This window comes from Cantharellus anzutake (genome assembly GCF_015039405.1).
Source record: "Cantharellus anzutake strain C23 chromosome Unknown EI90scaffold_151, whole genome shotgun sequence".
Taxonomy (NCBI): domain Eukaryota; kingdom Fungi; phylum Basidiomycota; class Agaricomycetes; order Cantharellales; family Hydnaceae; genus Cantharellus; species Cantharellus anzutake.
This window is the reverse complement of record NW_024067101.1, coordinates 154,318-179,225: the sequence shown is the minus strand read 5'-3', so window position 1 is coordinate 179,225 and position 24,908 is coordinate 154,318. Positions and strand designations below refer to the sequence as shown.

Below are 24,908 nucleotides of genomic sequence, written 5' to 3'. Positions count from 1 at the left end.
TGACTCAGAAGGACGGACTAGAAAGATACAAACATGACCGCACCTGTATCACCCTCCATCTATTGGGGTCTGAGCTTGCATCTGGTTCTATAACCCTATTTGGTGGAATAATGAATGTCAATGACAACCATTGGATAGCATTCATCATTTCTACTGCTGAATCCACTATTTACCTTGCCGACTCCCTATGTTGGCCAGTGGGTGGAAATCAACACTCACACACCACTCAAGCAGCTACCAAGATCCTCCAATGGTGGCTTGATGTGAGGTCTTTGGGTAGCTCAGCACACAAGGCCGTAAGTGATACAAGTTTGTGTATTTTACGGTGGTGTGTAAGCAGTTACCCAGAGGTTCCTGCTTGCCCACGTGACTATATGTATCTAATTTACATGTCGCTCAGGGTTCGGGCTATTGCCCTGACACTTGATGTATCCTATTCCAAGTCAAATCAGTCCACGGCCCCATTCCAGATTGCGTGGCTCCCGATAGCTTACCAAACAGAGTCCTCATCATGTGGCCTCTTCGCTCTCAATGCTCTAATGCATCGCCTTCTCCCTGAAAAACACTCACTCCAGACTGGCAATGGAGCACTGGCCCTACGTGCAGAATTCCTAGAATCAATCCTTGACCGTCATATGCAACATGTACATACCAAACCCACCCTTCCTGCAGCACCCATGTCTCCCCCTGCACCAGTGGCAGCTGCTGCACTGAATCGCTCGGAAGAAGTACCTTACACAAGCACATCAGAACGAGAACGGAAGTGGCTGGATCTCACCATTAAAGAGGAGGACAAAGGCCGTGGATTGCTTCACTTCTTTAGCCCCACAAGCCATGAAGAATACCAAGCCCAGTTGGCTGCAGAGTATGAGAGGATGACAGAAAGACAGGAAGAACTCCATCTTTCGGTGAGGAGAGCTGCCATCAGAAAAGTAGAGCAGGCCCGTAAGTCAGCCAAAGAGCGACAATGCTGCCACCGAGCATCTCAGAAGCCAGTGGCAAATAAAGATGATGAGGTATGCAGATGATGCACAGGTGGGAACACTTCCTGATCAGCGATGTTATATGTAGCACATCAAACATGGGAACCATACCTGTGAAGGCAAGGTGACAGTGTCACCCATTGTTGTCTTGAAACCGATGGCACTCCCATTTGCGGAGATCTCGCAACCAAAGCGCCACATTGAGGAGTGGATGATGGAGCGAAAACGCCAAAAAAGGAACCATCATCCAGTCAGTACCGAGCCTCCCCAAAAAGTAATAAGAACACACGCGAAAACTACGAACTGGTTCCAACCGATCTTTTGGACAATAATAAAAGACGTCACAGACACAGTGGGCTGGAAGATGAGTCCAACTGAGATAGTAAGGGGTTGTCAAGCACGAAGTCAGCAGTTGTGTCGCTGTGTGCTGATGTGGTTGGGAAATGGATTGATCGAACAGGGTCACAGCCATGTTGGTCTGCAGCGACACTAGCAAAGGTCGCAAGAGAAAACTGCCCAGGTGGGACTGTAACAAGGAGGGGGATTCTGGTGTGTTTAGTTATTAACTTAACAACATTTCACTTACCAAAGCATCCCAGGCCAAACATCTGGAGACAGTAGAAAGAATCAAACAGATGCTACAAAGTGTCCGTCAGGCAGGTGCGGTACTGGATGTGCATCAGATATGCGGGGTTATTCTTGCCCAGATCATGCATAGCTGGCCTGAAATCCTTAGATCTGTTGTCAGTAAGGATGGAAGCATATTTGCGGCAAGCACAAATTGGGTCCGCAAGTTTCTCAGAGATGAGATGAATTGGAGTCTTCGGCAGGCGACACACACAACTCAGAAAATTCCACGAGATGCTGCCCAAAAGCTCCATGCTTCGCTCCTTTGCCAGGCTTATTCCATTCGTCAATATGCGATACCTGACACCCTCCGAGTTAACTCTGATCAGACACAAGTGATATATCAGCAAAGCTCAACATCAACATACAAATTAAAGGGCTCACATCAAATCTCCACCGTTGGCTATGACGAAAAACGGGCATTCACACTTAATGTTGCTATCTCAGCTAGTGGAGTTCTTCTTCCGTTCCAAGCCATATTCCAAGGGAAAACCTCAGCGAGTCTACCTTCTGCAAGTGCATTGGGTTTTCAGGAAGCAAAGGAGTTGAGATTTCTCTTCGAGTATTCCGGGAACGACACATATTGGGCTAACCTGACAACAATGAAATCATTCGTGGTCAACATCCTGGTTCCTTATTTCAACAACGAAAAGGAAAGGCACTCACTTGACCCCCTCCAAGAGTGTATCTGGCAGCTTGACGTTTGGCCAGTGCACACTTCGCTTGAATTTCGTACTTGGATGTACAAAAATTCCCATGGATCATACTCGATTATGTTCCTGGTGGATGCACAGGTCTCTGGCAACCCTGTGATGTTGGGATTCAGCGGCCACTTAAACACGCGGTGAAGCGATCACAACAGTCAGCAACTATTCAAGAAGTCTACTCACAATTACAGAGTGGAATGGACTCACAAGATGTCAAACTCGATGCAAAACTCAGCACATTACTCCACATGTTCCATGTCATAGACGAGCAAAACAGGGTTCAAAAAGTGAGTTGATTGGATTCAATCTGATGGTACACAGGTGCTTACCCATCCTTAGGCCTTTGAGCTGTGTCACTCAGGCGAGTTCGATCTATCCCATGCCAGCCTGACAAGCCGTCCGCTTCGTGTCGTTCTTGATGATCTTCTACAGACCAACTCAGACCTTGCCAAAGCAATCATGGCACCGCGGAAGTGCCCAAACAGTGTTGCCCCAGATCCTAGTCCCATTGAACATGAAGGCGAGTTCACGGATGCTGTGGAAGATGATGTAGAAGTCGAGATTGAAGACATAATCAAACATATGGATGGAGCGGCGGTTCCCGATGGCCTCGAGGCAGTTCAAGGCAGTCTCCAGACAGCTTCAACCTGTGCTGAGGAGGCTGAAATTGAGGAGCTTGGCAACATCTCCACACTCCCTGTGCCTATTCATGGGCAGGAACTTGGCCGTGGAATGCGAGCAAGGTGCACAAGAAACTTGGAAGACCAAATGAAAAATTTCCATTTTTGAATGTAAATACATTCCAGAAATGGAAAATTTTAATTACCTTGCATAGCCACCTTGCCTCAGCATAACTGGCGTGACACCCAAACACCGAACCGCCAACCAGCTGTGACGCGTGACAGACCCTGAATTTCAACCGGACCGGGAGGTCGCTGTGACGCGTGACCGGTAGTTGGTCGTGTGAGTACAGTAGGTGTGTCTGAATCGTTATGATGCCAAAGAGTCTATTGTACAGGAATAAGACAATGAAAAGCAAGCCAGTTGAGGACGAACATCGAGTTCAGTATTACTCTGGTGAAATAGCCTCCATAGAGATGTTCAAACGGTGTCATTTTGGCCGACTAGCATAGAAGAGAAAGCACCAGAGGGGATGAAGGATGACTGAGCCATGGGGCATTATTTAAGCTGGCTTCAGAAAGCTTCGTTTCATGCATGTGGAGCGGTAGCATTACTCAGACTAGAACCAGAAAGCTGGAAAATCAACTGAACAGGGCTAGCGATTAGAATCACTGAGATAACAATAGATCAATCGTCCAATTCTGTAGTTATGACCACAGATATTTGCGACGATGCAGTCGGGCAGTGTGTATATGCGTTGGTGAACAGAAAGAGCGGAGCTTGCTGGGATCACCTGAGGAAGATGCACAGCACAATGGAAACATCAGAGTGGCGCCTTGAATCGTCTTGCAGTGTGAGAAACAGATTAGGCCATTGGCCTCAAACGGGGCCAGCAGCCCGCCACAGGTAATGAATCTGGAATAATCAATCACTCTTGGGCAGACTCCAGGGTTCATCCAGGTCATGTGCTGCCCTCACTGGGGTTTCGAATACAAACCCCAACCCAATTTCTCGAACGAGATGTTTACCAACCCTGGCCTCTGGGTGGGAGACGGGCAAGGAACACAAGTCCAAGAATTAAGAAATTTTTTGGGAATGATAATGTGCAACCAACTGGCGTCATCGCTCGACCAGATAGGGTGTGGAGCCTGACATCAGCGCTGGAATATCGTCCTCCAAGAGAGAATACTGGCATGCGATGGTGAGAGATGGCCGAACAGTTGAAGGATCAGAAGAAGTGAGGAGCTGAGTGGATGGGTCATCTAATCCCTATGAGGACATCATATACAATCATCCCTTAAACTCGGTCAGCGGAACCCTTGAAGTTACCGGTCCGTTGTTGGTGGCTCCTAGGACATAGAGACCAATGAGGCACCAGGTATAACCCTATTGCAGGGTATACAAATTCATCTTGCCACATCAGCAAACTTGGTAGGGAGCTCTGTGAGCTCTGTGAGCAAATTGAGTCTTTTTGCTGTGCACCCTCTACACATTGGGTGGAGAAAATTAAATGTTTGAATGATTTTGTTCTCCTAAGGATGCAGAAGTGCAAAGATAATATGTATATACATTTTTGGAAATGCATATTAAATGGCCAGCATCATTACTTAAAAAGCTCTATGAGCTCTATGAGCTCACTGAGCTCATAGAGCTCATAGAGCTTTTTGTTTTTAAATAATGGATGGTCTTCATATCTCCATGAAATCTGCTTAGTTATTTTGGCACCAGTAGTGCAAAGATAATATGGATATATGTGTGTGTAAAATGGCCATTGTCATTGCTCTGAAAGCTCATATACCTTTCATGTTTACTAAAATCAGCACCTTATTTGTTTATTGCTATTTACAAAATATGAGGAAAACTCTGAAATTCAAAAATTTGCACTTTATCTTTCATCTCATTTCTTGCTCAAAACTCAACCAATTTTGATGATTCTATGTGAATTGGAAAGCACCAAAGTGTGGCAATGTAACCATGCATGTTATGTAGGGTATAAATCAGTTTTAAAAAAGTGTTCCAACTGAAGTAAATTAAAAATACCACCCAATAATGTTACAAAAATGGGGCCGGAGGCGCCCATTTTCGTCCATTCTTGACGCAGGAAAGTGGAAAGTGGAAGTGAGGTGGTTCATTAGGGTTTACAGATGGTTTCACAGATGTTGTAACATGAGGTTTAACAGAGGTTAGCACAGCGGGTTTTTTGGTAATTGTTGATTGGTTAAACTTAATTACTATACAAATCATGTGATACAGAACCCATAAGAGTCTAAAATGGGAAATTCCCATTTCCATAACAAATAAAGCAAACAAAAAGCTGATGTATTCTTCAGATATCATCCAAGCCTTTGACACCAAATTTCCCGTGGTCAAAAAGCCATGGTTATTTGGCTCACCAAAACATGGTGGGAGACTTTTCTAACACTGAAACATGCATTGCTACATTGCCCCACTTTGGCACTTTCCAATACACATTGAATTATCAAAAAAGTGATTTAATTTCTTTTCCAATTATTCCTAATTTCCTGAAATATCTCTCCCTAACTTATCCCAAATTTTCTGATTTTCCCCCTAATTTCCCCTGATTTTTTGGACATTCTCCATTTTTAGAAAGTCCCCCATTTTCTGAATTTTCCTTAATTTTCCCTGACTTTTTAGAAACCCCCCAGTTCCCCCTCATTTTCCTCCCATTTTCCCCTTCATCCCCCCCTTCGATTTTCCCCTCATTCCCCCCCATTCCCCCCTCCCAATTTCCCCCTTCAAATTCCCCCTCATTCCCCCCCCATTTCCCCCTCAATTTTTCCCTCATTCCCCACCTCATTCCCCCCCCCCCCCAATTCCCACCTCAATTTCCCCCCCATTTCTCCCCCATTCCCCCCTCCAAATTTCCCCTCATTCCCCCCCCCCCCCCATTCCTTCCCATTCCCCCCTCAATTTTCCCCCATTTTCCCCCATTCCCCCCCATTCTCCCCTCCAAATTTCCCCCTTCAATTTTCCCCTCATTTCCCCCCCCCCATTCCCCCTCCAAATTTCCCCCCATTCCCCCCTTCAAATTTCCCTTCATTCCCCCCCTCATTCCCCCCTCATTCCCCCCTCATTCCCCCCTCATTCCCTCCTCAATTTCCCCCCATTCCCCCCCATTCCCCCCTCAAATTTCCCCTCATTTTCCCCCCCATTTCTCCACTCATTTTCCTGCATTTTCCTTGAGCAATTTCAGATTAACTATATATTAATTTGGCTATATACCCTTGGTGTGTAGTGCTGCATTGGGGGCTGAAAGTTAAGCTTGGTTTGTTCAGTTTCCTGCATGGTAGGGACTTGGCTGTGACTCATCACATGATGCCAGAGTCAATGCTCTTAAATTTTAATTTTTGATATTGGATAAATTAAATACTCAGGGAGCTCATATAGATAATAGTGCCCTGTGTGCAAATATAGCTCTATGAGCTTTGACTACTTTGGGGAGCTCTGAGAGAAGGGGACCTGCAATTTCAAAGTACTGAAACTCTGAGAGCTCTATGAGCTCTATGAGCTCTCAGGCCTCCACATCCAGGTTTGCTGATGCATTGAGCCCGTAGTCCAGTTCACTGAGTCTAGCGTAAACACCATTGACGTGCCCACACCTTTGCTTATTTAATGAGTTGAAGAGCTGAAGAGCTGACGATGCAATGCAAAAGAATCTGAGGACGATTAGGATAGAAGGAAGAACCGATCACGACAAAACCACCAAGGAAGATATACTTCACTTTGTTCAGATTCAATCGGATGGGAATTGACTCATCCTACAACTCTCTTCAGACTCTTCCCAAATGGTTGAACAGGCAACGTAAGTAACACATGTCCAACAGACTGCGGCTGCTCGTTGTTCCGGGAAATCACGCATCCTCTGAAGATAGCTCAGCAGGGATCACGGTCACATCCCGCTGAACAACGGGATTTCTTCATAAGTTGAAAAGACGTAATCTAAGAGGGACATACACACGACCAATTTCATGGATGAGGGCATCTCCATCGATAGTTTTTCCAATAACGCCGTCAACGTCAAGACAATTCCGTCAGGCTCCGGGTTGTGGAATAAAGGAGAAGCCTGTCCTTGATAGATGTTGGGAGAGCGAATTCCTCCCTTCCCAAGCTGCGTTTTCGTGGCCACTGCCCAGAAACAACAATAGACACAGAAGGGTACAGTACAAATTCGCCCGCCGATTTCGCCAAGGTTGAACCACAAATTCTCGTCGATATGGCTCAAAGCGGCAAGGCCGATGCCCCCTCTTGTGGTTTGGTCACTAACCCACACTGGCTGCAAAAATGGTCAGGTGACGAACGGGCACATGAAGCACGGCACCCAAACTTCACGTACATCGGTGCGCCAGTAGACATAGATAGCTTCAAGTGCCCGCTCCTTCCAGCTCTCTTCTCCAGTGCTCTCCATTCCTCATGTTCTTTAACCGCGGCAAGACTGTTGATTCGGACGTGAAGGCTGGCAGTTGGACTGCATCCACATTGCTGCCAACACATGCATGGATCCGTGCCATCCAGCAAAATTCATTCAAACCGAAGAGGGGTGTCACAAGCGTGGTGAGTAATAGGAGTATCATGTTTCCAAGACGAGCTGGGGGTTGGATAGGCTGCTTGAAAGGCATTAGCACCTCCAGCTTCATGCAGCCTTGCATTAGTAACGCATGGTGCCTGCAAGCGCCCATGCTCTCACGCTTTTGGAACTACTTTGCATGACTCGCAGTATCACTGTATTCTTGCATTCTTTTCTGGACTTCTTCGATAGTACACCGGAACGGCTTTGGGTCTCACTTGGGGGAAATGGCATCACTTAAAGAAAACATACCCCCGGCCGAAGAAACATAGAACCCGTGGGTGTATGTATAGGCTAGCGAAAAAGCATTACTAAACAGTGTATATCGTTACGCCAAATGGGCGACTAACCGGTGGAGGGACGACCATGGTAAACTGTTTAATGGCGACATCGATGTATCACACCCAACTAGACGGGGGAAAGGACACATAATTAGAGCACCAAGCCGCAAGACGCAGAAGGCAGGATCCAGCGTGGTTAACGTATGAAAATCGAAGTCTGGGACTGGGAGATGAGCAAGTTTAAGTGGTGCATCAGTAGTGCTGCACATGTACCGTTCGATCCAACGAAATTTTTCATACAAGCAGGCGGCATGCGTCAGTGTGGAACTGCGCCGAGAACCTTCTGACAAGCGTTCAGATGCATCTTGGAAAAACTCCGCTCCGAGCAAGTTACAGATAGCCAGTGCTTCTTCTAGTGGGTATTACTTGCGGTGTTCCAAATTATTGTGCAGCAACAACGAAGACTCAACAGTAAGAGCCACGAGCAGCTGAGCAGCCCAGCGAAACGATTGCAAGGATGCATGTCAGCAAGGCACAAGGGGTGGCCGCACGCTGATGGATTAGTGTAGGTTGAACAAAATCTGAAAGACGGCATTCGCCGAGGGCTGGGGCATTCAGAATGCCGCGCGGCGGGTAGTAACTGTTCTGTCATGCCTGATCAGCTCTGCGGATTTTAAAGGTCCCGTCAGTTAGAATGATGAGAGAAAGCTCGCTTCACATTCAAAATGTTGCCAATGACTTATCTGTTTGTTTGAAGTGGTGGCCCTCCCCGAGACTAAACGTACACGGGCAATCCGGCCTAAACTAAACACATCCCGAACGGACCAATCGCAGCAGCTCATACTGTATGCCCCACGGAACTCTGGAAACCTCGATGTCCTGGCTATGTAGGCCTACTCCGGCTCGAAACGTTGGGATCATCGAGCCGATGTGTCGAATTACTTAGCCTGATTGTTCAACAGCGCTCAGTGTCCTTCTTAGCCACAACCTCTCTCGAGTCATTCACGTATACTATTTCCATCCCGCATATTAGACGTCTGTACCGATCTCTGTCGCCCTTTGTAGTATCAAGTCCAGACTCCAATGTTATCACCGTACTGTTTGGCCACATCACCTACTCACCATAATGGTAGGATCAATCAGAGCCACATTGTGCGCCTTGGGCCGAGGATTGGATCACCCTCTAACGCTGTAGATGTCTGAATCTTGCCAACAATCTGGGAGTTAGCAGCGTCTTCTTATGGGTGGCGCCTCGAAGTCGGCATTGCGTCTACTTACCTCTTCAGCTGACGTTGTTCGAGATGTACATTAACGCGAACCTTGATTTCTCCGAGCACACCGGTGCCTGACGATAAGTATGCGCTGAAACGCACCGGGCGTCAACACACACGAAATCTTGAAGGTATCAATCCAAATACTAAACGATGGAGGAAATACATACCTTGTGAATGTTTTCATCGATTCTCCTATTCAAAATCACATCTTTGGGCTCATGAATACCGCTTTTCCGTGACCGTTGATGGGAGACCTACAGACAGCCTGATTTGAACTCCCGCTCTACCACAGCTTCATCGGCGGAGGAAATTCAACAAACGAAGGCATTTCGGCAAGGCGAATCCCGTTTGTTCTCGTGCAATCCCTTCACTTCACAGACTTGGAACGCCCAGTCCCGATTTTTTCCGGATTATCCAGTGGCAGAAATAACCATCCTGGCGTTTGTGATCCGCGCAATTAAACCCATCTGAGCAGCATGCCACACGCCGCGTGCCACGCCACAATCCAGGACCATATGAGCAGCGCCGGCTGGTGCGGTGAAAAAGAAGAAATTGCACGATGAGTTGGGAAGGATGTTGACCCAGCCACTCGTAGTTAGTTAGCTCGCCGAAGGATGCTTGACTTACGAGCATTTGCATCCGAGGACTCGACACTCTGTTCACCGTGTTCGTCCTACGGGTTCACCGTTGCTACCCTCCTCCACGTCCCCTTTCCAGGTACACTCTTCCTAATGGTAGTAGCGCTCCGGTGTGTCATACGCGTTCAAATACGATGATCAATTGATTTGATGTGAACGTTTTTAGAATGACACTCTGCATCGCAGGGTTTGTGCTCGTTACTTCCATCGTTAGTGCCTCGTCAGCCCTGCTGGGGGCGATGTGCTTCTCATCAAATCATCGTCCTGCCCTGCGGGGTATGTTTATATTAGCCATTATACTTGTGCCGTTGCATCTCATGCAACTGGGTGAGTGCGAAGACCAGAATCACACCAGCTAATATCCATTCATTCTCACATTATAGTTACTGGGATTCTCCTCCTGTTCCAGTACATCAGTTCTTGTTAGTATGCCGTTGTACCAGAATATTGAGGTTTCAACCATTATCTCGACCTATGTTCTAGGTAATTCAATCAATGAAGTGACTGCAAAGATATTACGAAGTTGCCACCATCTAGTCTCTGTTCCGATTATCAGCGTGTTTCACTGTGAGTAGTGCAATTCTGACAATTGACTATGTTCCCACTCTGATTACCTTCAGTATTCCTGAGCTTCAGGCAAGGTTTTCGCCATTCCATCAACCATTCTAGAATCTAATGCCATCGATGGTCAGAGCCCTACGGTTGATCTGTGAATGCTTCAGCTGCCGGCGAATAATGCGCCCAATTTTGCTGTTCTGTTGGGTGATCACAATTTTTCTCTGTGCAGCTGAGTCCGGTGAGCGCTATTGTGTCTCACACGCTTCCTTCGCCTAACATCAACAGCACTATCAATTTATGGAGAAATTTTAGTGGAGCAGGGGCCGTAAGTTTTTGCTGCTCTTGCTCATCGTGGCGATCTTATACTGTAGTTTCCGTTCCGCCCATCAGATCACACGGTCTCTTTCGAAATCGCATACTGGCGACAGCCATGTTCGCAAACACCATCTGCTTGGTCCTGGGTTTCACAACGAGTCTTATCGGCCTATGGCATGTAGAACAACGTCGAATTCTTAGCAGAGGGCTGCGATAATCATTTTGTGATGACATGCTTAGGCAGGTATCATTCAAATGGAGGAAACGTTGTGTATGTAAAGGCCCATACTTGTCCAACGCCACACTGTATTAAACAACAACAACTCTCAAGATTCTTGCTTTTCTCCTCGTTCTCCCAGTACAACTTCCAAGAGGATTCCTCCTCCTCTTTTGGGTGAGAGACATCATCTGATGAGAGCTCGCGGACCAATTTTTTTTTCATCCTTTGCCACTAGCCCAATCCACTTGTCATGGATTTGACGTCGGTTTTGTCGGGACCAGTTAGGTTTCCTTTACGTTTGATCTTAATACGCGCGGAAATCTGATGTTTTCTGTGAAGGCACATTATTTATCGTTTTTGATATTGGTTCTCCGGATCTCATCGTGGGGAAGTGTCGATGAGGGCATAGCCCTTAGTCCAATATCACCAGAAAGTGGGGGTGTTGCTATCAATAATGATTCTCCCGTTCCGGCAATTGTTGATGCGTCCAACGTACGTTTTCTACTTGATGACTACCACTGGAGGGCCAACAACTGACTCGGACGCGCAGGATGGCGAAATCCTTGTGATTGGACTTCCACCACGGAGAATCGGTTCGGTAAGCCTTGTGTAGCAAACCCCACACTCCTACATGGTCTCATCATCTCACTGCCAGACTTCCGAACCGACCGGTAACTCAACTAGCAGGCAAGGACACTGGCACGTGTGTAGCCAGTGATGGCTTGAACCGGCTCCTCGAGCCCCAATCGGCACAGAGCAGAGCAGCGGACTGGGGAGCCACTCAGCACAGGTTCAATTCCGTCAAGGGGATATAACGCACTGTACTTCCTGCATATTTATACCGTGGAAGGGGCATTATCCATGAAATATGCCCCATAAATTTCTCACTGCGCCGTTTTCGCGGCATACATTTGTTTATCAAATCCCATTTTCTTGTAGTCTCACGCATGAAACCAATATATAGTCCTCACCCGTTTTGATTTCTGTCGCGAAACGCCTTGTTCACTGCTGACTATCCAGGTGTAGAACTTACCTGAACGATGAAACCCGGAACTGCCATGCGCACCGTGGATTCCTTTAGCGTCGCTGGCGTTCCTCCAAGTACGGCCGGTGCGACGGGGGAAACTCACCAACAGTCCGCCTCGCAAATGTCATCAAGGAATCTAGTGACCGCCAATTGATAGAATATCAGCAAGCCAGCGGTTGACACGAGGTGAGTTGATTGCGATCGGCGTCTCATTCCGATCGTTGGAAGTAAATTCGATGCACAAGAATCATGTGAAGTTACCAGGAATAGTTCCGAAAAAGTGGTATCAAGTGGCGTCACTGGCTAGCGTCTCCAATGTGCTTGCGTCATCAATAACGTGACCCATTGTTCCATATGGCTTCAAGTGCTTCCTGACCTGAAGAGTGTTTTGCCGAGATTGCTGACCTCTGTGACCTACCTCCACCCGACTTCACGATGGTTCTTTGCATACACCTCAGCTACGTACACCCATGCCTATGGGTCACACCTAGTTGCTCGCTCCACGTCGCCAGCATTAACCGGGGAAGCGCTTCTCGGGGGAATGAGATGGCGTTTGCAGGTCCTTATGGTGAGCACATTTCAACCTGTATTATTATATTCGTCGCACTCGCGGAAACAGCATACTCTTGGAATACTCACGAACTTGCCCCAACTGGCGATAGTTGTTACACAACATCTGTCTCCAAATCACTGGTTGTCACCCGACCAGGACTGCACTCTCCCACAAAAGGTTGCGTACACTGGTCTGGGCGGAGTGGCATTATATTCAAGACTCTACGGCAATAACATGGAGGCGCTACTCTAGTGCAAAATGCAGTCGACAGAAGGATCTCCCTCTCAGAACTACGGAAGCCACCCGGGTTGAATGTCCCCCAGATGATCAAGGAGAAGTGCACTCTGGCATTCACAATGAACAGTTAGCTAGACATCGTGTGGATCTACATTGTTTGGGTTGGGCGCTTCAGCACTCTAGTCTTTTGATTCAAGGAATCGAATGGAATGTCCTCTCGATAGTCGCCTTCAAAACATATATGCAGAGTCGTTTATACCAGGCCATTTGCGTTTTCCCATAGCAGTCAACCATCACCACGTCGTCCGAATGCCGTCCCAGCCATATGTAGGAGAACTTGACTAGCACCAGGGTTTCTGCTAGATGTGAAGCGTCGCCCTGAGTAGTGACCTATAAATGAGTAATAACTACGGCTGGCGCGGCAAGCGCCCACTGCCCTTACACTTTCGAGGGTTGTTTTGTTACATCACGATATTAGCATTCTCCCATAATTTTCTTTTCTTCTTGATTCTTCAATTCAACAGTGCGACTAAACAGCCCCGGGTTCCACTTCAGCATACTCGGAGGCAGTCACCTTAGGAAAAGCATGTCGAAACTGGAAGTGCGGATCGTGCTCGTAGAGTTTTGGACATCGCGAGACAGGGAAAGGGATGCATAATTAGGGCACCGAGACACAAGATACAGAAGGCAGAATCCAGTGTGGTTGATACATGAACGCAGAGACGAAGTCGGGGATCAGGAGAATTACCGGGGTGAAAGAGTGACGCATCAGCAGTCCTACCCGCGTCATCGTTTGATTCGATGGATATTCCATGCAAGCATTCGAGGTTGCTACAAGTTGGCCCATCACCGCCATGAAAGTCTGGTGCCTCCTCATCGATCACGAAAACAGACCTATTAGAGCGCCCTTCAAGGTTGGAGTATCCGCCAATACCAATATCCTGAAGAAGACAGTCAAGGATAAGGTGCCATCCACCCTTGCCAACATTGCTGCAGCGGAACTCGAAGTGGCGAAATACACGGATTCGACAACTAATTTCCTTGATGTAGGTCCTGAAGAGCGCAAGGAGCGACTCAGAATGGCATTTCCGACACGAGGGTCAAAAACCTCAGCGTGAGGCAGGAGCAAGTCTGACCATTTCAGGTGGAGAGGCATTGCTTGTGCATTTGCCTGGTGCATCGTGACTTTTCTCAAGAAAACAGTGATCCACGAGGGTACGGCACTGGGAAGCTGGCACAGGCGGTCGGAAGACGATGGCGAGGATTCGATGGATTCGTATCTCTATCTTTCAATTTTTTGCTCAAGGGGCGGGATATTGCACTTGCTCACGCGACTCCCCTTCGTCCGCCGCACAAATGCCAACATCCAAGAGCGACGTCCGGTCATGAATAGGGGTCCTCCCATTTGTCTTTTCCACCCTGTCTTCAACTCTTGTCATGAGGCCTTTGTCTGCAGACGCAAAGACATACACTTTAGTCAGAAGCCTTTTCATGGCGTCTGCTTGAGTTTACGACAAGGAGAAGGGACGAGTTGCTGCAATCGACGAGTATTTGTTCCCCCCCTTTGGCGACACATTTATGTCGACTAGGCAGGACTCCAGCCTCTATGACTTCGTAACAATATTCCGTCGACGTACCCGGGGTCAAGCCTGATGAAGTTTTATTCGAATACTGCATAGCACATGTGGCAATGCGGGGAGTAAAAAATGAAATTGGAACAGGCAGCATAGATCCTTACGGTGTCCAAGTGTTAGAAAATGCTAAACGCGCGAGTGTGACCCATGGATGGTGTGGAACCATGCATTTTCCCACGGTGCTTTCCCACTCCCTTGTGTAAACTCTGTGCGTCTGTCTTGTTATCCCGCGACTTCATTGATGGCTTTCCCTACTCTATACACCGTGCGTACAAAAGGGAACTCTGGAAACAAAAGCCTCAAGCTCGGCCAACCACCTGACCTCCTACGTGTTTTTTTTTATATTTGTGCCAAAGTCCGACCCACAAAGCTGGCGGATACTGTTATCTCCCAAAGCTCCCTTGATTCATTTTGGAGGAGGACATCGACTAGTGAGCTCACATCTTATTTGTTCAGCGATCTATGCTTGAGCGACACGACAAAGCGAGGAAATCCGCCAAAGACGCAGAGAATGAAGCACTCTTGGCGTCCCTGGACTTGAAAGATGCTTCTTATTCCTTTGGGATGTTTCCCGTTAAGTCTGCAAAAATCAAAACTTCAGGGGAGACCGAACGGGCCCGTCCAGTCCGGCCTCGGAAGGCGGAGAAAGCGAAAAAGGAGAACATGTCCGTTCCCCGACGGCAGTCCTCCAGACTTGCCCATCTGCACGCCAGCCCGGATGACACACCCACACACAGGCTGGTTTATACGTCGTCCGCTCGCCACTTACTCGAATGACCGCGTCAGGCGCGTATCTGGCGTGCCATTGCTTCTCTCTTTGTTGCAGGCCAAGCTGGAAACAAAGAGGAAGAGAGGCTTGCGGTGCTAGAGCTCTGCCGCGTAGTGAAGCATCCGCGCCATGGCAATCCGTCTCTGGACGCTCTTGTCAGTGACGAGGACGACACAAAGGAATCAATCTCGTCATTAAGGGATACACTCGAAGCTGCTTGCAAGGACGTACATTCTGTCGAAGCACGAATAAAGAACTCTCGAAATATTCTCAGCTACGGGGCAGCGATCCTGATATCAATGATCTTAGGAAAAGACTCAGCCGCATGGTCGTGGGATCGCGAGCCAAGGATACGAGGGAGAGGGTTTATTCCATGGCTTACCACCTGGAGAAAACGAAAGATCTCAATGTCTTGCATCAAATTCGGCCCGACCGATGCTCTTGGTGTAAAGGCGCGTGCGGATGGGAATCACTCAGCTTATTCAGTTACACAGGTTTTTAGACATCCTATGATTCCACGCTGCGTGACCTCCTTTACATCTGGGCAATCTACTGAGCTTCTTTCTCTTGCCTCAACTTCGACACTTCTCACATCCTTTGATATCGCGCCATGTGGGAATGAAACATGGATCTCCGACGGTGATGGTGGACTAAGCTTGTTTGGACCGGGAAGGCAGCCGATTACGGAGACAAGTGAACGCTAAATTGAAGATTGGTTGTCTCAGCATCAGTCCTGCTGCTGGAAGGAGGAGTCATCCTTTGTGCACCGCGAGCAACGATCTTTCCCTGAAGCAATGCTGCTAGTGCTTTGGACTTAACTTACTGCAGAATGTGGGACGTTCGAAAACTTATGTTAATCGAAACTGGTGCACTTGTTGAGGGTGATGATGACGGCTCCAGCTCGCTTAAAGTGAAACCGCCTCCTGTCCTAGAAGCAAATCAGGAGGCTGTCGCAGATTTCCTTTCGTCAAAATCTGGTCGGGGCTGTATCCTCGGGCAATTTGAGCATAAACACAGTGTCAGCTCAGCTTTTTGGAGGGAGGAAAAATAGTGACAACGTGGTATGATGATAATTTGACAAGTCAGTTTTATTCATATCCGGAGCCACCATTTCTCACTGACCTGCGCGGAATAAGTTTGGAATCTAGATGCTTGGCTCTCATCGGGGGAGAAATTAAAGTTTCCCCAACCAATACAAAAAGCTCATACCTGTCAAACTGGACGTTGGTTGACGGTGCTGAAAGCTCAGTGGAGTCAGAATCCGTCCCACTTCGCTGTTAATTCATACAATATCCCCAGAATGACTGATGTCGAACGTTTTCTAGGTCGGATCGATGGACCATTCATTAGATATCATTGCGTACAACGGAGAGGAGATCGGGAAGCTCGCCGATCGCTCAAAGTGATGACGTGGTTCTCCGAGTGTGGTTACTCTAACCAATTGTAATTTCTTATTAAACGTACGCTGGCCATCCGGCCTAAACTAAACGCAACACTGCATCCTGCATCCCGAACGGACCAATCGCGGCGGCTCATACTGTATGCGCGATGGAACTCTGGAAGCCTTGATGTCCTGGCTATATAGGTTGAGTTTTCCTACTCCTGCTCGAAACGTTGGGATCATCTAGTTGATGTGCCGAATTAGCCTGATTGTTCAACAGCGCTCAGTGTCCTTCTCAGCCACAACCTCTCTCGATACGTTTCTATCCTGCACTGTACCGATCTCTGTCGCCCATTGTGGTATCAAGTCCAGATTCCAATGCTATCACCGTACTGTTGGGCCACATCACCTACTCACCATAATTGATGGTAGGATCAATCAGGGCCACATTGCGCGCCTTCGGACATCATTGTATTATTACCTTCTAACGCTGTCGACGTCCGAATCCTACTGAGAGTTAGGAGCGTCTTCTTGTGGGTGGTGCCTGGAAGTAGGCATTGCGCTGCTCATTGCAGGCCATATTCACATGGATCCCCACTTTGCCGTCTACCCTTATGTAAATAACCAGTCTCCAAATTTGACAAAGTCTCTTTTCTTGCCGAATAGCCGGATTCCGCCACTTGAATGATGTTCGACTCGATTCGGATATGCGTTATGTAGCGGTGCTTATGACATCATTTCATCCACTCTTGGCCCTTCCTTTTCAGTACTCGTACTCTCTCATCTCCTAAGTACACCGTGGCCGCACGGCGTCCCACACCCGTGCACTAATTAATTATAATTGGCACTTGGAAACTAGCTCGGGACTCCAAAGCCTGATTCGCGGCGTTCCCTATCCAGCACAGTATGTGGCCGCACTGGAGTCGAATTCGCACTCAGCTCTTGACTTGATGTAAAACCGATAAAGGACCGTTATCGATACACAATGATCGCCAAGCCAGTTGTAAAGATGGCACCCAACGGTTAGCGCCAGCACCATCATCTCCTAAACGCGGGACAGAACCAAGGAAAGATAATGGAATTAATGGATCGTATGAAGCTCACGACTGCAACGCTTGAAAAAATGAAAATGGAAAAATGAAGATTGTCTATTGGTGTACGACCCGGTAATGAGCAAGAGTTAATATGAGGTAGTGGTGTTGGACGACATGCATGCCACAACGACGCGCCAGTATATATACGCCCATTACGTTACAGTTCTCCACGCAACGCTACAGTGTTTCACGGGTAGCAGCGCGTGCCATATCTTATTCACGATTCCTTTCTCTGGTATTTCGTTGTTACCTTGGCTACTTATACTGCCGCGCGGCTACTTGTTATCAATCAATCTTTCCCCTTCGTACGAGCATCATGAGTGCTACGTAACGGGAGGTACGTAGTGCGTGAGCCCATAGGTGTTCAAGTTGACGCTACAGTTCCACGAGCCTGGAACCAGTGACCGTGGGACATGTACGAACCGTCACTACTGCTGTGACCTTATAAGGCGCTATCTAGTTGGCCCTAATCAAAAGGGAAAGGAAATTGGTTGCGGAGAACGATTTTAGCCGGACTTGAACAAAAAGGCCTGTATACTTGTCCAGGGCCCGTTTTTTTAATCAACGTGCACAATGCCAGCGGCCCAGCGCCCGGTCGCTTACCGGCATCCTACTAGTATAGCTCGTGTGAAAGCTCATGGCTGCGCTCCTGGACCCGGATGGGATGCTCCACTGACGCACATACGTTGCGAACGCGTGCCCTGGCACCGCTTACCGCCGGCTCTCTGTACGAAGCGAACGCCGTGACCAGTGCCTCGGTATGACGCCCCACAGTCCTTTATTTAATTCTCATTCCTAATCACATTCATCCTGCTTCCAGTTTCAGGCAACGCTGTAATACTGGCTCTCATGCAGTAGACTTAAAGTTATGTCATCATCCGCACCAATTGCCTAGCTAGTCCAGGTCATGCCGCCGCTAGAATTCGCCACTGATAGCACTGGATCAGAGGTCCGTGTGGCGTCGACCAAATAGTCTGTATATCATATTCTTCCATAACCAGACGGACGCCTCGTGGCTCTAGCTTCCGGGCCTTTAGGGGCTTGCACGTGCATTGGGCGCCCAAAGTTCTCCTCCATCCACTTGTCCACTATCAATCATGTCGTTGCGGCAAAAGGCTGAAGCCCTCAGGCAAAAGATCGATAATCTCCTCATGACTGGAGGCGACATAGCGGTCCCAATTCTCAGGGTCGTCAATTCTACCGCTGATTGGTGTCCCCCCCTAAAGATGGCGACTGGCGGTGCACTCTCCATCTTCGACGAGGTTAAAGTTGGTACTGATTCAAGCTTGATCATGAATGAAAGCTCACGCTAGTTTACCCCACGTAGAAGTTCAAGGAGGACAAGGAGCAATGGATTGGTTTTGGTGAATCCGTGGCTAGCACTATGGCGAAGGTAGTTTCAGCCATAAAGTCTTATGATATGTCAGCGGGGGAGGCAGGGTCATGGGTAGAGGGTGTCGCGGAGCTTGGGAGGTACGTTGTATTGGTTTTGGTGGTTTCCGATATCATACTTACGTCCAGTACCAGCGCCCTACAGGAGATCCAGTCTAAAATCCAACAAAGACTTACAAAATTGGAGGAACGGTCAGCTGTAAGGAATGCACTGTCCCACTATCGAGACCCTGGAAGAATTGAGGGTCTAAAGAAAGATTTTGACAAGGCGTTGGCATCATTTCAGGTAGCTTTCCTCATGGCATTGTTCCTTAATCATTCTAATCTTCGAACGGTGCAGCTTAGGACGAATTTAACAACTGGTGTCGAATTACCGACTATAAAGGACGGCTTAGACCGTCTGGAGGGTACGATTGACGTTAAAGTGTCGACCATAGAGAGCAGTCTAGGCCATATGGAGGGTGCGATTGGCGTCAAATTGTCGACCATGGGGGACAGCTTAGACCGTCTAGAGAGTGACCCAATCATCGATAATCTCCGATATCCTCAAATCGCCCACCATGATTCGACAGAGGCGTGCCTAGAAGGTACCAGGGTCGATCTCACGGAGCGTATTATGAACTGGTGTCGTAACACCGGGGATAACGAGAACCGGCTGATGCTACTGACCTCGGTCGCTGGCGCTGGCAAGACTTCGATTGTGCACACGATTGCAGATAGATGTAACAAGGAGGCTGTCCTATTGCTATGCTTTTTCTTCAGAGCAGGCGAACAGCCACGGCCGGACTGTTTATTCAGCGGCATTGCACGAGCTCTAGCAAGCCGTGACGCAGATTACCGTACCTTCATTATCTCTGCCCTTCGAAGAGACCCCACCCTCTCAACAGCTCCATTCACGATGCAGTTCCAGGAATTGGTGGCTTCACCTCTCCTCCATATGCGTCGGTATCCAAGCCGTCCTATGGTGGTCATTATCGATGCTTTGGACGAATGTGATGAAGAAGCGTATCAACCCCTTGCTAAGATTCTTTGCGAGGAAGTACCCAAGTTACCGTCTTCCATAAAGTTTTTCGTTACTTCGAGACATGTTGATCTTGTTAATCGGTCCCTCTCACGCCATTTTCCTATCGATCACCTCACCATTGATCTCCTGGGTGACACAAATATGCACGATTGTGCTGCATACATCCAATTCCAGCTACAAGATCTTAAGAAATGGCATCCCCACTTGTCGCATAAACTCCAAGACGAAGACAGTGCGGTGCAAGAGATCCGGGAACAAGCAGGTGGTTTGTTCATTTGGATCAGCACCATCTTTCGCTATATGAAGAAGCCTAGGAAGAATCCTATGAGAACACTGGAGAGCCTGCTCGACACCGGGACCAAACGATCAAAGGTGCCCACTCAGAAGATGATGGATGACCTATATACGAGGATTTTGAAGAAGTTTGATTGGGAGGATGAAGATTTTGTGCATGACTACCCGATTGTGATGGGAGCGATCTTCGTTGCTCAGCAGCCTCTGTCCATCACAGCCTGGGATGCAATTCTATCACCTTTTCTCAATTCTTCTGTTCAATATGCTTTGGCCGAACTTGCTCCTCTGCTGTCAGGAGTTGAGGATTCCCACATTCCGGTTCGCATCTTACACCAATCTTTCCGCGATTTTATTGTCGATCGGATCGATCCCCAAACAATCAGCTCTCATTTTACTCTGATAACGGTGGGGGTGGAGAATGCCAGGGTCGCCCTGAGATGTACCGAGATTTTAAACAAGGATCTCTGCTCTGTGAATGGCTTAGGACAGATTGAAAACTTGTCTGAAAAAGATGAAATGCCGCGCATTCCTCCAAAGGAGCTATCTGAGCACTTTCGTTATGCATGTCGCCACATCATCCATCACCTCAGTGGAGTCCAGGGACGGTCTGAGGAGCTTGCTGGGCCAGTCAGTATGTTTCTGAGTCAGGAAGCAACTCAGTGGGTGGAAGTCTGTGTGAGAATGGAAAACTACGTCAGTATCTCATTACTCCCTGAGTGGGCTAAGGTATGGGTCATGGATTGTGTTAAAGAAACTGGCCTCATGGTCTTCCAGTTGGCTGTTGACCACAGGGCTGTTAGCACACTGGCTGAAGTGCTTACCCGGCTTCCGTGGAACCTGAAATTTTTTTCAAGATTCCAGGAGGCATATGAGGCAGCAAACGATTCTGTTGAACTCTGCCGTTACCTTTTTTCTGTGGACTCCAAATCCTACACCCTAGATTTGGCCCGTTCACTCAGCAATCTATATCATGCTCTTTCGGATCTCGGACGGCACTCAGAGGCGCTCCCATTCATCGAAGAAAGTGTCAAACTCCGTCGCCAGCTAGTTGCCATTAACCCAGGATCATACACCCCAGATTTGGCTGGGTCACTCATCAGTCTACGTAATGCTCTTTCCAATCTCGGACAGCACTCGGAGGCACTCCCATTCATCGAAGAAAGTGTCAAACTCTATCGCCAGCTAGTTGCCGTTAACCGAGGATCATACACCCTGTATTTGGCCATGTCACTCAACAATCTATATTGTACTCTTTCGGATCTTGGACAGCATGCGGAGGCACTCCCATTCATCGAAGAATGTATCAAACTCCATCGCCAGCTAGTTGCTGTTAACCCAAGATCATACACCCCAGGTTTGGCTGGGTCACTCAACAATCTACGTGATGCTCTTTCCAATCTCAGACAGCACTCGGAGGCACTCCCATTCATTGAAGAAAGTGTCAAACTCTACCGCCAGCTAGTTGCCATTAACCCAGGATCATACACCCCGGATTTGGCCAAGTCACTCAACAATCTATATCATGCTCTTTCGGGTCTCGGACAGCACTCGGAGGCACTCCCATTCATCGAAGAAAGTGTCAAACTCCGTCGCCAGCTAGTTGTCGTTAACCCAGGATCATACACCCCAGATTTGGCCATATCACTCAACAATCTACGTTTTGCTCTTTCCTATCTTGGACGGCACTCAGAGGCACTCCCATCCATCGAAGAAAGCATCAAACTCCATCGCCAGCTAGTTGCTGTTAACCCAGGATCATACACCCCGGGTTTGGCCCAATCACTCGACAATTTACATGGTGCTCTTTCCAATCTCGGACGGCACTTGGAGGCACTCCCATTCATCGAAGAAAGCGTCAAACTCTATCGCCAGCTAGTTGCTGTTAACCCAGGATCATACACCCCGGATTTGGCCAGCTCACTCAACAATCTATATAGTACTCTTTCCTATCTTGGACAGCACGCAGAGGCACTCCCATTCATCGAAGAATGTATCAAACTCCGTCGCCAGCTAGTTGCTGTTAACCCAAGATCATACACCCCAGGTTTGGCTGGGTCACTCAACAATCTATGTGATGCTCTTTGCAATCTCGGACAGCACTCGGAGGCACTCCCATTCATTGAAGAAAGTGTCAAACTCTACCGCCAGCTAGTTGCCATTAACCCAGGATCATACACCCCAGATTTGGCCAAGTCACTCAACAATCTATATTATGCTCTTTCGGGTCTCGGACAGCACTTGGAGGCACTCCCATTCATCGAAGAAAGTGTCAAACTCCGTCGCCAGCTAGTTGTCGTTAACCCAGGATCATACACCCCAGATTTGGCCATATCACTCAACAATCTACGTTTTGCTCTTTCCTATCTTGGATGGCACTCAGAGGCACTCCCATCCATCGAAGAAAGTGTCAAACTCAATCGCCAGCTAGTTGCTGTTAACCCAGGATCATACACCCCGGGTTTGGCCCACTCACTCAACAATCTACATGGTGCTCTTTCCAATCTCGGACGGCACTTGGAGGCACTCCCATTCATCAAAGAAAGTGTCAAACTCTATCGCCAGCTAGTTGCTGTTAACCCAGGATCATACACCCCGGGTTTGGCTAGCTCACTCAACAATCTACATATTGCTCTTTCCTATCTTGGACAGCACTCAGAGGCACTCCCATCCATCGAAGAAAGCATCAAACTCCATCGCCAGCTAGTTGCTGTTAACCCAGGATCATACACCCCGGGTTTGGCCCAATCACTCAACAATCTACATAATGCTCTTTCCAATCTCGGACAGCACTTGGTGTCAGGGCACACCCGCCTGACCCGGGTCCACCCGGACCCACCCGGCCACACCACACCCGCTCCCCGCTGTCCAACCCTCTCCCTCCTCCTTCCTCTGTCTCTCCTCCCCTTTTCCTTTCTCTCTTTCTTCCCCTTTTCTTTATCTCATTCCTCTCATCTTCCTTTTCTTGTTTATTTCCTTCTATCTACATGGACCACCTTCCTTTGTATCAATGTACTATTGACCCGTCTGGCCCACACACCCCGGACGGCTCCCCGCTGTGCCCAACATGTGCGCATGCAGCGGACGCTCTCGGGATCCCCCACGGGGATACCCGGATGCCTGCGGCTGCCTCCGAGGGCGACGTGGCACTCATCATGTGACTCAAGCCACATGTACATAAATGTACCTGAAGTGGGAACCGAAGAAGTAACCTTCTTCTCACATTCTCCACTTCAGGTAAGTAGTATAGTTTTCCCTTTTAATAACAATAACACATTCTCCACTTCAGTCTGAGTGGCCAGGGACTGCTGTCCCTCCCCGGACCCGCCAGCATGCGCGCCCGGTTTGCACCCCATGAGGGCCCTTCTGCCGGGCGATACATCCGGACCCCCTCTACCCCGGACGCATCCCTGACACTTGGAGGCACTCCCATTCATTGAAGAATGTGTCGAAATCCGGTGCCAGCTAGTTGTTGCATCAGGAAACCTCCAAGGTCGATTGAGCTGATTGAGAGTTGTAAATCCCCCAAATCCACTCAATCTGTGCAATCTGTGTGACGGTAGAGTCTCAATCAGTTCAATCACACCAATCTGTCATGTAGATCCTGAAATGATATTGAATTTATGAACTAGTGTACAAAATATAATAATGAAACAAGTATCCTCAACCACCAGGCGGTGTTGCAGGGTGTCAGGAACGTGCCAGAAGCGTATCCGGGTGACCCGCGAGGCGCGCGAGGTCGTCCGGGCTCGTAAGGTCGGAGGGGCGGGACTTTAGCTTCAGCGACTCGGGTGGAGCGCTGCGCTTCGTTCTTACGTTGGTGTCCCAATTTCAGACAGAAGCCTTACGATGAGGATAAGAGTTCAGAGGGGGAATCCAAGTCGATATACGAACTGAGGTACATCCGGTGTAACCTACACGCGTTATAAACACAAGTAACTAAATGAGAGCGGCCCGGAAGGAGTGGCGGATCAAGTGCGATATTAATGAATGAAGAAAGGAACAAATAATCAATATCGGCAAACTTGGTCAACAAAAGGAAAGCAAGGAACAATAGGAGGAACAATAGTCCGCAAGCAGACAAAAGAGAAAAGGCCATCTGGCCGTCTAGCAAGCCGTCCAGCTGGGGGCGGACAACAATGAAGCGGGCAACCTAGGTTGGAAGGTACGCGCGCGAGGGAGGAAGTGCGGATGAGGGTGACGGGTGGACGGATGGGTGGACGGATGATGATGATAGCGGGAGGGACGGGCCAAGTGACACTAGGACGCGTAGAGGGAATTGTCGGATATGTCGGGTCGTGACACAGGGGTAGCGTGACGATGTTCTTGGGGTCGAGTACATTCAACGAATTAAAATTCTCCCTGTTGTTTCTGCCCAACCGCAGGTGTATACTACAGTTGATTTGGATGGGTTAGGTGTCAACAGAGCATGCCTGCTATCCAACTATTTCGTTAAAACCGTGTATAACTGTTTTCTGTGCTCGGGCTTCCGCTATAAATGATCACCTCCCTTGACAGTATAAACTGAGTTGGCCACAACTGATTCACTCGTTACGTGGGACTGAATGCTAGACATGTGTTCTTGAGTGAGACACCGGCCAGGCAAAAAAATAGAAACTACTTACATAGACACCTTCACTCAACAATGCATAAATCGATAGATCTCCTCTTCTTGGGTTGGTTTGAACCGATGCCCT

At 48.3% G+C, this 24,908-nt stretch overlaps 6 protein-coding genes across 6 annotated transcripts; all 6 read left to right on the top strand.

Annotated features, from left to right (window-relative positions):
* Window positions 1-2,776: 2,776 nt before the first annotated feature.
* EI90DRAFT_3022353 (uncharacterized protein) lies at window positions 2,777-3,485 on the top strand (the record flags this gene model as incomplete). Its single annotated transcript, XM_039057761.1, has 3 exons — window positions 2,777-3,060; window positions 3,336-3,425; window positions 3,446-3,485. The coding sequence occupies 3 exons, from the start codon at window positions 2,777-2,779 to the stop codon at window positions 3,483-3,485; spliced, it is 414 nt and encodes a 137-aa protein (XP_038908594.1).
* A 6,241-nt stretch (window positions 3,486-9,726) lies between these two features.
* EI90DRAFT_3090413 (uncharacterized protein) lies at window positions 9,727-11,783 on the top strand. Its single transcript, XM_039062331.1, has 12 exons — window positions 9,727-9,826; window positions 9,883-10,043; window positions 10,100-10,138; window positions 10,200-10,283; window positions 10,411-10,512; window positions 10,646-10,767; window positions 10,834-10,860; window positions 10,921-10,983; window positions 11,045-11,089; window positions 11,149-11,301; window positions 11,360-11,407; window positions 11,465-11,783. The coding sequence occupies exons 1-12, from the start codon at window positions 9,810-9,812 to the stop codon at window positions 11,525-11,527; spliced, it is 924 nt and encodes a 307-aa protein (XP_038908593.1). The 5' UTR covers window positions 9,727-9,809; the 3' UTR covers window positions 11,528-11,783.
* A 505-nt stretch (window positions 11,784-12,288) lies between these two features.
* EI90DRAFT_3090410 (uncharacterized protein) lies at window positions 12,289-12,663 on the top strand. The gene is given in 2 exon segments (XM_039062330.1): window positions 12,289-12,579; window positions 12,593-12,663. 2 exon segments carry the CDS (start codon window positions 12,383-12,385, stop codon window positions 12,639-12,641), a joined length of 246 nt encoding a protein of 81 aa, XP_038908592.1. The 5' UTR covers window positions 12,289-12,382; the 3' UTR covers window positions 12,642-12,663.
* Window positions 12,664-13,444: 781 nt separating this feature from the next.
* EI90DRAFT_3159488 (uncharacterized protein) lies at window positions 13,445-15,733 on the top strand (the record flags this gene model as incomplete). The annotated part of the gene is made up of 3 exons (XM_039066231.1): window positions 13,445-13,672; window positions 14,717-15,001; window positions 15,047-15,733. The coding sequence occupies exons 1-3, from the start codon at window positions 13,481-13,483 to the stop codon at window positions 15,731-15,733; spliced, it is 1,164 nt and encodes a 387-aa protein (XP_038908591.1). The 5' UTR covers window positions 13,445-13,480.
* Window positions 15,734-15,795: 62 nt separating this feature from the next.
* On the top strand, window positions 15,796-16,443 carry EI90DRAFT_3090397 (uncharacterized protein). Its single transcript, XM_039062329.1, has 5 exons — window positions 15,796-15,815; window positions 15,853-16,047; window positions 16,068-16,110; window positions 16,166-16,208; window positions 16,355-16,443. Exons 2-5 carry the CDS (start codon window positions 15,880-15,882, stop codon window positions 16,377-16,379), a joined length of 279 nt encoding a protein of 92 aa, XP_038908590.1. The 5' UTR covers window positions 15,796-15,815; window positions 15,853-15,879; the 3' UTR covers window positions 16,380-16,443.
* Window positions 16,444-18,601: 2,158 nt separating this feature from the next.
* EI90DRAFT_3022348 (uncharacterized protein) lies at window positions 18,602-22,780 on the top strand (the record flags this gene model as incomplete). Its single annotated transcript, XM_039057760.1, has 5 exons — window positions 18,602-18,772; window positions 18,832-18,977; window positions 19,026-19,182; window positions 19,237-22,620; window positions 22,658-22,780. The coding sequence occupies 5 exons, from the start codon at window positions 18,602-18,604 to the stop codon at window positions 22,778-22,780; spliced, it is 3,981 nt and encodes a 1,326-aa protein (XP_038908589.1).
* Between the last annotated feature and the right edge of the window lie 2,128 nt (window positions 22,781-24,908).